This window comes from Magnolia sinica, chromosome 3 (assembly GCF_029962835.1).
Source record: "Magnolia sinica isolate HGM2019 chromosome 3, MsV1, whole genome shotgun sequence".
Lineage (NCBI taxonomy): Eukaryota > Viridiplantae > Streptophyta > Magnoliopsida > Magnoliales > Magnoliaceae > Magnolia > Magnolia sinica.
In genome coordinates, this window is record NC_080575.1 from 15,167,361 (window position 1) to 15,181,260 (window position 13,900).

A 13,900-nucleotide genomic window follows, 5' to 3' on the forward strand; every position below is an offset into this window, starting at 1 on the left:
AATTAGGTTGGGTGGCTAGGTTGGGTCAAGTGGCTATGTTGAATTAGACGTGGGTTGGGTTGAGTCAAGTGCTGGGTCGGGTTGGGTTGAGAGTAGGCTTGACTTGACTTGAGGTAAGTTCGCATCAACTCGATCCACTAGCTTGCCTTGATCTTGACTTGAAAGGTTTAACAAACAAGCTAAACTCCAACGGAAAACTCGAGCTCGGACTCGAGAAGAGCACGGACGAGTCAAGCCAATCTCGGCCCACCTTGACTTGACTCACCTCGATGTACATCCTCATGTTTGCGTGACCTAATTAGCAGGTTCGATGACAAATAAACATTACAGTTGGCATTATAAATATTTTAGTGGTGGGTGTTCAATCACTACTTTTCTTGTGTTGGGTTAACTTGCCGTTTAAATCTATCTTGATTTTGGAACCGAGTCCTAAAATAATTTGGAAAAATTGATGGACAACTTAAATATACAACACATACATTAAGGTGGGCCCCATGGTGAGTAGACACCCACTAACATGTTACCCTGCTTCATCTAATCTGCTACAAGGCACCAATATCAGCAACACAATGGCAAGGGAAAGTTCCATGGGCCTCATAGTAATGCATGCGTTATATCCACACCATCCATCCATTTTGTTAGATTATTTGAAGGTGCGAGCCAAAATATGAGACAAATCATCACAAAAGAAAATTGAAATTCGAATACCTACGATTGAAAACTTCAGTGGGCCACAAAAGCTTTGGAACAAGCCTGTATTTGCCTTTTCCCGTGAACAGGTTGTATGCCAAATAAAAATCGCAGTGGGCCCATCATGTCCCTCTTGCTTTCTAGTGTAGCTAGAACTTTGGATCTATTTCATTTTATGGCTCATGACTTGAAAAGATCTTGCATCGAATGGACGGAAGCGGATTGCATACTAAATAACTTAGTGGCATAAGCGCACTGAGTAAACTCTGTGGGGTCCACTGTGACTTATGTATTTTATCCACTCCGTCTATCCATTCTACCAAATAATTTGAGGGCTTGAACCTAAAAATGAAGATATCGAAAAGTTCAAGTGGACCACACCATGAGAAACAATGTGAATTGCTGTTGAAAAATTCTCAAGGGCTACAGCAGTTTTGGATCACGCTTGTATTTGTTTTTTTCTCTTCATCCATATCTGTGTGATCTTATGCACTGGTTGGATGACAAATAAACATTACCGTGCGCCTTACAAATGTTTCAACAGTAGAGATCATTATTCCCACTATTTCCTCCTTAAATATGGTCCACTTGATCTTTGGATCGCTTAAATTTTAGGCTCAACCCGTAAAATGAGATGTAAAAACGGATGAACAGTGTGTATAAACCACATGCATTCACGGTGGCCCCAGCATAGTTTACTCAGTACGTAATTCGATCTTCGAGTGGACATACATGATAGTGGGACCACATAACATTCCCACCTGGTACGTCTAAAGTCTGAAATGACGACATTCCAATTTCAAAATTGATGGTGATATTTTGGTCAATGATTATTTGAAAGTTTTGAAGAAAAAAACGAAAAAAACTTAAAAAGTAGCTGTCCTTGAAAAAACCTAATTTGGGGTGATTTTTTACATTTAAATGCTTAATTTTTTTATTTTTAGCAAACTGTATAATTTTTTTTAAATAAAATGAAAAGTCTTGAAATTAAGTTTCACCAACCGGTCCTTTATTCAACGGTCAAAAGTGAAAGTATCCAATCTAATGTCCGTAAATGAGCCGTTATTAAAAATTAAACTAATATTGGATTGTGAAGAACAGCTGTTTCCACGGTTGAGATATTATAATACGAATTATTATTTGACTAGTTTACGATCTCAAGTGCATGTGTATCAAGCATCTTGCTCTGCCACAGTATTAAAAGCGGACGGGCTGGTGTACCACACAGCAGCTGCTGCTGTAGGTACGTGTCGTGCGAAGACGATCACTGACGCCCCTCGATCTCCGAGTTGTACGAACGGTTCAAAGGATATCAAAGTTACATGGCCCCGTGGTGATGTATTTATTATATCTACACCGTTTATCTATTTTTAGAAATCATTTTAGAGCATTATCCAAAAAATGAATCATATCCAAATACCATTTGGACCACACCACAAATAACATATGAAATAATAATTTTCACCATTAAAGTTTTATAGAGCCCACCACAACGTTTATTTTCCATCTAATATGTTCATAAGGTTACAGAGACCTAAATGAAGAGGAAGTTTTTTATTGCATATTTATTCAAAACTTCCGTGACCCCAAAAAGGTTTCAATGGTAGACGTTCAATATTCCACCGCTTTTTTCAGTGTGGTCTACTTGATATTTATATCTGTCTTGTTTTCGTCTCAAGACTTATGACGAGCTCACCAAATGGATATGGACGGTTTGGATATAACACATACCTCATGATACGACCTACAGAACTTGCTGACGTTAATACAGCTGCTATATAGCTCCGCTTCCTACATACCCTCGTTCTGTCCATTTTCTTCGTTTTGCCCTACTTGTCTCCGCCGTCCCTTTCCTTCTTATTCTCCCAACACGCCTCTCTCCCATTGTATCTGTCTCCTACTGCCTCTTTCTCCCTCAAATCCACCTCCTAGGACACCCAACACCAACGAATCTCATCGTGACTCTTTCTCCCTCAAATCCACCTCCTAGGACACCCAACACCGACGAATCTCATCGTAAAACACCATTGATAGGTGTTTACGAACCTCACCGCGACATTCAAGAAGCCTTTTGAAACCCGCATTGGATCGAAGAAGAAGAAGAAGAAGGAATGATGAATGTTTTATGTATGTTGCTTTCTCAGCTAGGTAACTGATTTATTATTATTATTATTGTTATTATTATTTTTTGTGAGTTCTGGTGTGTTGGGATTTGGTTTTTATGATCTTCCGATGATGCATGTGCATGATCCATTGGGGATATTTAGAAAGAATGGCCAACTTCGAACTGTAGAGATGTATGATGATTTTCTTAAATCCATTGATATGAGTGAGGCTTTTTTCTATTTTTGATGAACCTGCATGCATTGTGAAAGCTCATCTATCGTAGTTGATTTGTGTTTAACGTATGTTGTCTACTATTTCGATTTTGGAGAATATATTTTTATAGAGTGACTGCTCTGATTTTGTCTTTTTTCTTTATTTATTTATTTATTTTTCTGAATTTCTATGTATTTATTGCGAAAGAAATGATGGATGCTCATATTCCTGGAAGATTGTAAACAATGCTGCTTGTTATCTGGGGTAGAAATCTGCCATTTCTGGTTTCAAATCTGAAAAAACATGCGGTGCCCCAGTAGCTTCCTTTTTCACTTCATGAATTTGGCGGATGTTTGTTTGGGCAGAAATCAAACACTGCCTAGATACATTACGGTTTTTCTCATTTATGTTCTGAGGAATTGCTTGATAGGAGTGTGACTATCCATTGACATGCATACAGTCATTGTAATCATCTAGCTAGCATGCTTTAATACAATCATGATGTAGATGGGTCAAGGATCATGCCGAACAGAATCAATGGATAATCTTAACTTCCTGATTGATGGACACAAACAGTTGGTTAACATGAAACATTTTGTTAATTGTCCAAATTCAATTTAAAAATTTCGTTAATTAGTGGTTAAGATCATCTGGTCAATCTGATCTTAGGACCATCTACAGTGGTCAGTGGGCCCATATGCAATGGTAGTTTAACCATTATATGCAACAAGTAATTATATGATCCTCAGATTGAGGAAATGCGTGGTATGCTCAACCTTAGAGTCTGTGCAATTGGAGCCCATGTTTTGGTGATTTGGGTTGTTGCTATATTGGGGCCAATGGTGTTAGGGTCCACTTGGGTGGACTATGTTAAAAAAAATTCCCCCCTCCCTTAGATAAGAGCCCACCAATCTTTGCCATTTTCATTTAATGTGGACCTGTGCTGGGTTTTTCTTCTTAACTATCTATTTTGCACGCCATGGACCAAAGAGTTCCCCATTAGGTAAACTCTTAGTCCATGGGATACTATGTGACCCTCCAATATCAATGATCTAAATGACCAAACAAAGGGACCCAGTTGTATAGACCAAAAGGATGGGATACTAACTTGTTTGGAGATTGGGGATCATATGGTTCATAAAAGATGCTACTTCCAACCACTTTTATTATGTATATATGAGAAATTTTATCCTAGGAACTGTTTCTCATGAGAACCCGTGAGAACCCTTTGAGAACTCATCTCAATGATGTATATATGCAATCTAGGCCATACAGGCCCTTCATCTGGCTTGGGTGAGGGGTTGGGCAAAAAATCACATTATTTTGCAACTTAGTTGGGCCCTGGTGAAAATCAAGGGTGGGAATTCCCTCCTACTTTGCTACAGCCCACCTAATTTCTGGATCAGGCTGACTTTCGGCCCCTAGAGGTTTCATAAGGAGACTCATCTAGTTGACGGTTTGGATTTTGTGCGCATATCGCTCGAGGTGAGTTCTCAAAGGGTTCTCATGAGAACTGGTTCCCAGGGAAAAAAGGTACTATGAGGTCGACTTCATTGAAGCTTCCCATGAAGTCGAGCTCCGCGGGCCCCATCATGATGTGTGAAGAACATCCAAACCATAATTAGATGCACCTATCCATGGTGAGCCATGAGCCTAAAAATAAGGCCAATCCATGAGTTATGTGGGCCACACTAAAGACAACAACTGAGAGTGGATGCTCACCCATTGAAACTTTCCTGATTGTATATAGGGCCCACTGAGATGTGGCTTAGACTTCCAGCCCATCCATTGTGTGTGTCCCACTTGGATGAGGGGACCCACCAAATTTCAGGCCATTCCAAAACTCAGGTGGCTGCCACCGAGTGCTTTTAGATGTTTTAGGCATGATTTCCCATGATTTCATATGGTGTGGTATACCTAATTTCCGGATAAGGCTGATTTTTGACACATCCCATAACATAGAGTCTAGAGGGGACCTACCAAATGCACAACGTGAATGCCCATCGCACATCACGGTGGGGGTCCATAGTGTGTGTGTGTGTGTGTGTGTGTGTGTGTGTGTGTTCTATGTGACTTGGACATCGATGTGTGAGTTGGTCTCCGATGGACACAAGATGTTAGTCACGAGAATCATAAAGAACTTAATATGTCTGTATTTGGTGAAACCCGATTATTGAATTAATGAGATATCGACATCGAATCAAAAAGTAGACAAGAATTGCATTCACAAGAATATTTGAGTAGAGAGGGAGAAGTAACTTTATCAATATCAAACTTCTTCTTACAATGCTTAAGAAAAGAATCACACTTCAAAATTTTTTGTAATGAAATACTTATGACACCACCCCCTTTTAGACTCCAAGTGAATACTTAATGAGAATCCCCTCAACTAAGGGATTTATTTCAAATCAATCATTGTTGAATTCAAATCAATCTAATCTACCGAATATAGTAAAAGCCTAACAATAGTAAAAGTAAATATAGAAAATCCTAATTACATCTCTAAATCAGCCCCATATTTTCAATCACATCCCCCTCATATCTTTAATTATATCAATCCCCTCACATCAATCTCATCCCCTCCATATCTTCTATCACACCTTTAAATCAACTCCTTACCTTAAATTAGTAAATTGTAATCCTTGATTTAGGCTACTAAATCCATAAATAAACAATTCAAAAATCAGCACATGTTGGGCCTTACAGTAGGCAACGGGGCTTAAGTGGGCTGGGCCCTACAGTGGGCCTAAGTGATGTGGGCTTGCATCATTCTCCTCGGGATGAAAAGAACTCGACTTCGACGAGTTTGATGCTTCATACAAGTAATACAGGTTCAGATCTAGTCTTTTTAATTCGTTGTCTGTAATTCATGTGCATTCAAAATAGGGCTTGTTTTTCCATTTCACCAGGTATTGTCTGTATTGGCCTTGTCGAGTGTTAGCGGCAATGTTTTTGGTAGCGCTCCTAGTGTTGCTAAAACGCTACGTAGCGCATGCAGGTAGCGTAAGTTATTGGGCATGTAATGTAAGCTACGGAGCTAGTAATGTATGCTTCATGTAGCGTAGCGTACAGTGTAGTGCAGGTGGCGTATGCTACTTGAAATCTCCTCTTCTTTTTTTCTTTGCTTTTTTTTTTCTTTTTTTTTTAATACCTATTTAAAAATAGTGGTGACTCATCCCCATCACACGCGGCACTACATTAGATCAATTTGGACCATCTAAATTGTGGTCCATGTCATGGATAGAGTGCTTAGATCAATCTAGACCATCCAAATTGTGGTTCATATTGTGAATTTGTGATGTTTCAATTTTTAAAAAAAGAGGTCACACTTAGAGATGTCTAAAGACAAAGAGACAAATTTTGCATGGAAATGTGGTTGACGACCCGGATTTGTAGTAAAAAACTTATAGGAATTATGCATTTTGTAAAATTTATCATATTTTCTATTATTATAATAACAAATATTAAGTATCGTGTAGCTTACACTATACGCTATGTAGCTTATGCTACACGCTATAGAAGGCCAAACGCTATGCTATATGCTTCATGCTATTTAAAACACTGCTTAGTAGTCTTTATTCACAACACTTGTTCAACTTGAAAGTCGGTGAGATATCCAAGTCATGTGACAACTCAATTTCATAGGTATTGTTTCCCAACTTCCCCTTGACTCGCCATGGACTCATCTTCTTAGACTTGAGCTTATTGTAAGTTTTTCTCGGAAACCTTTTTTTTTTTTTTTGCAGAGATGGACCATAACTAAGTCACCTTCTTTATATATCTTCGTTCGTAGCTTCTCAGTACCTGGTGTTGTTGTCTTCAATCTTCTTTATTATTTGAGCTTTCAAGTCTTAGACGTGTTTGGCGAAAACATCAACATCCTCGTGCACTTGTTCTTGTATCGGTAATAGTACTAAGTCAAGTGCATGATGTGGACTTTTACCATTTATGATCTCATATGGGGATTTTTGGTAGTGTGACTAATTGAGTTGTTATAGGCAAACTTGGCTCAGGATATAACTAAGTCCCATTGAGATACATTATCACCTATGATACTCTTCAAGAGGTTACCAAAGCTCCTGTTGACTACTTGGTTTGGCTGTACGTTTGAGGATGATATGTGTTAAAGAATTTAAGCGTAGTCTCCTACTGCTTCAATAAAGTGCGTTGGAAGTGGCCCACAAACTTTGAATCACAATCCAAAGTTATTGTTTTCAGGACCTCGGTAAGTCGCACAATTTCTGTGAAAAATATGTTGGCGATATGCATAACATCTATAGATCATGACTATGCCCTTGCAATCGTAGCCAACAAGCTAGGATTGGTTGGATTCAGACCATGCAAGTCATTAACTCCTCACATATTTTCAAGAATGAAATGATTGACAATCGGGGAGTTGGATAGATGAAAGATAAGTTCTCAACTGTACATTATAGGTCCGTGACAAGTAACCCGACATTGTTGGAAGTGGATGTTATGATCCCAATGGTTTAATAGCCTATCTTGATGCGTTCCATCAGTCTTGGAACTTTTGGCGTATTGGTTAGGTTCTTAACAATTGGTATCAGACCCAACACCACATCCTGTATTCGAGTAAAAAAAGGGGCGACTTGTGGAAAGGCTGATGTGGATAGGGCTGCCCGGACAACTAGAGTGCAAATGCTATGATTGAAAAGGGCTACTTGGAAAAGAGGTTGGAGTGAGTGCTGCCACAGAGTGGGTCGCTGCGGACGTCGATTGCAGAGCATGGTTGAATGTTGTGATCCCAGTGGTTTAAAAGCCTAACTTGATGTGTTCCATCAGTCCTGGGCTTTTGTTGTATTGGTTAGGTTATTAACAAATGATTGGGTAATAATAAAAATCCTAACCCTCTATATTTGTTGAGAAATCGATTATAGAAACCCCTATTTGTTGAGAAATCGATTATAGAAACCCTAAGCCTCCAACCTCCTAACCGTTGAGAAATTGATTGCAGTTGATTTCCAATGGAGGTAAGTCTGTTGTTAATTGACTGATAAGTGCTCCTAAAGTCCAACTTGTGATTGGAGGTAGATGTGGACATTTAGGGTACAAGGGGATTCTATGAACCATAGTAATTGCAAACTCATTTCGGTCAAACGTTCTGATCTTAGTAAACAGATCAACGTTCAAAACGTTGATCGTTTGGTCAATAGATGTAGTAACTAATGACGATGACACTAGAAAACCTTCCAATCAATGGAATTGATTGAATCACTCTATTCAACAAGTGTACTAATATGTTTAAAGTCAATATTAATATTATAGATCATGACTGTTTCCTTAGAATCGCTTCCAACAAGCTGAGATTGGTTGGAACCGGACCATGCAATGTCATTAACTCTTTACATATTTTAAAAAATGAAACGATTGACAATCGAAGTGTTGGATAGATGAAAGATAATAACTCGATTATACCTCATAAGTTCGTGATAAGAAAATCAATATTGTCGGATGCGAGTTGGGTACTGTCCCCGCTTGGATGTAGCTCCGTTCGGACTTTACATGGCGGGGTTTGATTGGACGGCAGGCTGCTGTAAGTGGCGGGGCCCGGTTGAGTACGTACTCGACCGAATAACTTTCAAACATGCTTTGCGTGGTTTGATTTCTCAGTAGTTAGGAGATGAGAGGGTAAGGGTTTCTACAATCGATTTCTTAGCAGTTTGGGCTTAAAGGGTTAGGGTTTTTGCAATTGTTTCTTAGCAAATAGGCAATTAGAGAGTCGGATTTTCTGCAATCGATTTCTCAGTAGTTAGGGGTTTAGAGGATTAGGTTTTCTGCAATCAATTTCTTAGCAGCTAAGGGTTAAGAGGGTTAGGGTTTCTGTAATCGAGTTCTCAACAGCTAGAGGATTAGATTTCTATGGTGCCATTAGTATATGTAGATGCTATCCTTCATTACGGGGTTCTACTGCCGTTCTGTCAAGTTCTCTCGATTTGATGGAAAGTATCGGATGCAGATTGGGTATTGCCCTTGCTTGGATGAAGCTCCGTCCGGAGCTGACATGATGGGTTTTAATTGGACGGCAGGCTGCTGTCAGAGATAGAGCCCATGCAAAGCATGTTTGAAAGTTGTTCAGTCGAGTATATACTCGATCGAGCCTTGCCTCTTGCAGTGGCTTGCCGTCCAATCAAACCCTGTCACGTAAGGTCTGAACAGAATTCTGTCCAAGCGGGGCAGTACCCTATTTGCGTTCAACAATATGGATTTTCTTGTCACGGACTTATGATGTAGTTCGAGTTCTTATATTTCATCTATCCAATACCTCAATTGTTAATTGTATCATTTTTTAAAAATATGTGGGGAGTTAATGGACTTTGGATGTTCGAGTCCAACCAATCCCAGCTTGCTAGCTGCGATTCCAAGGGTGCAGTTGTGATTTATGATATATCAATGCTGACTTTAAACTTATTAGTACACTTGTTAAACACAGTGATTCAGTCAAATATATTGATTGGAACATTTTCTTAGTGCCATCGTCATTAGTTACTGCGTCCATTGACTAGATGATCAACGATTTTAACGTTGATCTTTTTATTAAGATAAAAACATTTGACTAAAATGAGTTGGCAACTACTGCTATTCACGAAATCCCTTTTTACCCTATATGTTTTCCTATACTCCTGATCGCAAGCAGTAGATATATGATGTTTATGTGCAGTGATCGACGATTGAAATTGCTGCCACCAAAGAGCCTACTGGCATTTCCTGTTGTTGGTCAAATCACAGATTTGGCTGCATCACTAGTGAACATCGGCAATAATTCCAATCGCCGGTCGCTGCACGCTAGTGATATCATCATTAGTTACTATGTCAGTTGACTAGACAATTAACGTTTTGAACGTTAATTGGTTTACTAAGATCAAAACATTTGATCGAAATGAGTAAGCAACCCTACATGTTCCCCTCTACCTTCGATCACAAGTTACAGAAATATGACGTTTGTGTGCAGTGACTGACAATTAAAATTGCTGGCAACAATGAACTTGGTGTCATTTTGATGAGGAATCACTTCACGTATACTTTTGCGTACGTATCAGAGGAGGCGGGCTGCATCGATTTTCCTTGATCATGTTGAAGATCCCATTTGCATGTGCGAGCATCTAGAAGACCCCACATTGGGAATTGAGAATATGCACATGAGCTGCTTTAATGAGTGATTTGGACCGTTAGATTCGAGGGACGTGACGATCGGGCCGTTGGATCGCCTAGATCACATGATCGGGCCATTGATCGCGAATCGCCTTCATCAGTTTTTAGACTTGTTATCTTTTAGGATTTAGTTTATAGTTACTTTACATTTGGACACTTTGTGAGTGATTTTAGTTGATTTTTCTTTAGACTATGGTCATTTTAATCAAATTTCATAAGGTTGGGTTGAAATTGTAATTTTGAAAGTTATTGAACCTATAAAAGAGTGGGGTGACCTCTCTTCACTAGGTTTTTGAGAAGAAAAAAAAAAAGAAGAGAAAAGGCTCATTGCTTCTTCTTTCATTTTCATGTGATTTAAAGGTGACTTCCATGTGATTTGGAAGGAAGATTGGTGTGAAGCTAATCTTCATCAACAGAAGTGTAAGGCTTCCATCTATTCCCCACGTTCTCATCCCTTCATCAACCATCGAAGTATTTTTCAAGTTCTTCGATCTTCTCAATCCAAAACCTTGACCACTCTTCCAATCCTTATCCCTTCTTCAACACCTATCGACGAACCAAACCTCTAAGGACCCAAACCCTCACAACCTAGCCCACACGTGTGACCGTACGGCCACACGTGTGAACCCATAGGGTTGGCCATACGACCACACTCTTGTCCCTTTGGTTTTTCATTATCCTTGCATTAAAACCCAACTCTCCCTTTTCCAAACCCTAACCCTAATCTTATAAATCCCAAATTTTCCAATTTACCCAAATTACCAAACCGTAATTTTACACATTCTTCAATTAGGCCCAAATCCTTACATTCTCTCCATCCAAAACCCCAATTTCCTTATCCCACTACCTAAACTCTTTAAACCCTCTACCCAATTTACCCCATTAACCCTAATTCCAGTTTTCCCCAATTTCCCTAAATCCTAATTTCACCCTAGGTGGTATTAAATCTTCTCATTTAAAATAGGCTTTACCCTATGCTATTTGGATGTCCCTACATCCATTAGATCATAGTTTCCCTTATTTAACAGCCTTGTAGGATGATGCTTGGTAACCTAGGCTAGAATTATGCATGATTTTCTCTTGGGATTTTGATATTTGTGATGATGATAGCAAGTTTTGTGTTTTTTATTAATTAAGTTAATTTTGCTGATTGATTTCACCGAATATTTGAGTTCATGCATCTGTCGTACATCACATTTTCTATTGTTGGTTGAATCACAGATTTGACTGCACACCAATGCTATTGAAGGGGCAAATTACGTTAATACGTGGACATCAGGAACACTTCCCAGTCAATTGATAATAGACTTGCCTCCATTGGATTGAACATAATGGATGCCTCACATGCCATCCGAAAGGTGATGTATTCTCGTCAACACGAAAACCGCATAGTGGTCTGTTCCAATGATTTTCAGGTCGCTATTTGGGATGCCTCATACTCATTATTGAAATTTTATTTTTCTGCAAGGGGGCATATTTGGTGAAGGGTTGTTTAGATTGCTGGAGCCTGGAAGGAACATAAAAACCAGTTACACTGCAATTAATATGCTTTATTGTTTGAGATTTACTGCGCCCAAACATTGGTAGAACCCTGTCCATCTACACGCAAACATGTGCTGATATGGCACACTTGAGCAAGATTCGAGGTTTCCACCAGGTAGTCCACACTTTTTAGATCTTTTGGCCTAAAAACCAGGCTGTTGCACTACTCATGTGGCCCACTGAGCACCAAAAGGGGATACTATTAAAAAAAGGAAATGCTAAAGTTGTTTAGCCATCAACTTGTCTTGTGCATTGGGGTCACCCATATGACGATTGAAGTAGCATGTTTCTAAACCAGGAGATATAAGTCATATAATCAGTGTGGCCCACCTGGTGGAATGCTTAGTTCTCACTGCCACACACACATTTTCTATATTTGCATGTGGAAGCTTGTAAATGGGCAATATTCTACTTGTATGGGGGCTTAGCAAAAAACATCTAGGTTGTCTTAGTAGGAAGATCTATAAGCATTTCCTTTTACCTTTTTAGCTAGAGGAGTTATAGTATCTGAAAGGGGTTGGATCAATACAGTGCTTTGTACATTAAGCTTGATATACAAATTGCATATTTTGCACTTAGACGCACTTACATCATGTACTTACATGCTTAAATGCATGTAAGGGCTTGTTTGATTTTCCAAATCCAATGTAAAGGCCCTGTAAATAAGTAATGATTACTCTTCCATCCTATTTGAAAATTCACTTGTATTTCTGCTTGGAAAACCAGTCCAAAAGTACTGGTTTAAAATTGTGGGCCCCACCATGATATATATGATGTATTTGCGCCATCCATCCGTTTTAGCATAACATTTTGAGGCATGAGCCAAAAAATTAGACAGATCCAACACTCAAGTGGCCCACACCAAAGGAAACAGTGGCCCCAAAAAGTTTTTAAAGGTAGGTGTTTGATTCCCTAAATCCTGTGGTGTGGTCCACTTGAGCTTTTGATCTGCCTCATCTTTTTGATCATGCCCTAATTTCAGCTGGGATAACGGATGGACAGTGTGGATAAGCCGCATAAATCACGGTGGTCATGCCCCAAGTTCTTCCCCGAGCATATTCGTCAGCAGTGCATCGGTCCACTCTGCCTCATAGATCTGGGCCCATTCTACAACCTCTTTGAACGTTGGGAGCTTGTGTCCAGTGACATGACTCTGAAGGCCAAGATGCAAGCCACCCTCAAAATGACGGGCCCTCCGCTCCTCGGCCACAAAATATGGCACAAATCTGGATAGCTCGACAAACCGGGCCTCGTACTCGGACATCGTCATGTCTCCTTAGACTAGAGTCTCGAACTCCAACGCGCGCTGCGGACGAACATGCTCGGGGAAGAACTTCCGGTTGACAAAGTTCTCCCAGGTCCACTTGAAATTAGTTCCTATTGCTCGGGTCATCGATGCCCACAAATGCTTGGCCTCACCCTGCAGAAGGAATACTACTAAAGGGACCCATTGTTGCGTCCTACACTTCATTGTTTGAAGATCTTATCTACCTCCGAACTCCACCGCTCTGCTGGTCTGGCTTGCCTTGGAAACGTGGGGGATCGAGTCGTCTAAAGTGATGTAGAAGGGAGCTCACGCTCTCCTGCTCAGTTTGGAATCTAGACAGGTAATTTACTGAATTGCCTATCTTGCCTCCGTAGCAAAGAGGTCATCGCATATAACATCTGCTGAAACTGGTCCACGCTCATTGATATAGTAGGGGTTGCATCTATCTGGGATGTGCGAGCCCCACTCCTCGGCCTCTTGTTTGCCATGTCCTACAACAAGGAACAATGGACCTTTTAGCCTTGAGTACTCTCAAATGCACACACGTTAGTGAGCTATATAAGAAAGTTTCTAGGTTCACAAAAGTGAATTCTATTTTAAACTAAGTTTGAAAATGGATCCTAAGGTGAGTTTCCATGTATTCGAGCTTAAGGTCCCTAATCATCCAAATCATAGCCCATTAGATCCACTCGAGTTGGCCTATGCGGTGAATGGAGTAGATCATCCGCTTAGGGCCCGCACTGATAGTGTAAAAAAAAAAAAGAAGAAACAAACAAATATGTGTGTGTGTGGTGTGTGTGTGTGTCTGTGTAATTTAGCCAGCGGCTGCCACTACTTCTGACAACCAATGGGCGGGTGGGTGGACTCCCACCTTGGGGCATGAAAGTGGGCCCACACATGAGACCCTACATG

The 13,900-nt window shown here is 40.0% G+C and overlaps 1 protein-coding gene across 5 annotated transcripts in view; it reads left to right on the forward strand.

Annotated features, from left to right (window-relative positions):
- The first annotated feature begins 2,692 nt into the window (after positions 1-2,692).
- The window catches only part of LOC131239589 (protein STRUBBELIG-RECEPTOR FAMILY 6-like), an 81,724-nt gene continuing 70,516 nt past the window's right edge, over positions 2,693-13,900 (forward strand). For 2 of the 5 annotated variants that reach the window (XR_009168282.1, XM_058237368.1), the window contains exons 1-2: positions 2,693-2,838; positions 11,401-11,537. Coding sequence is in view for 1 of the 5 variants with exons in the window: in XM_058237368.1 (XP_058093351.1) it covers positions 11,511-11,537 (27 nt within the window). In the remaining 4 variants the exon portion in view is untranslated. Of the gene's footprint in view, positions 2,839-5,918; positions 6,008-11,400; positions 12,296-13,900 lie in introns of those variants that run through there. The other 3 variants (XR_009168284.1, XR_009168285.1, XR_009168283.1) reach the window with 3 other exon arrangements.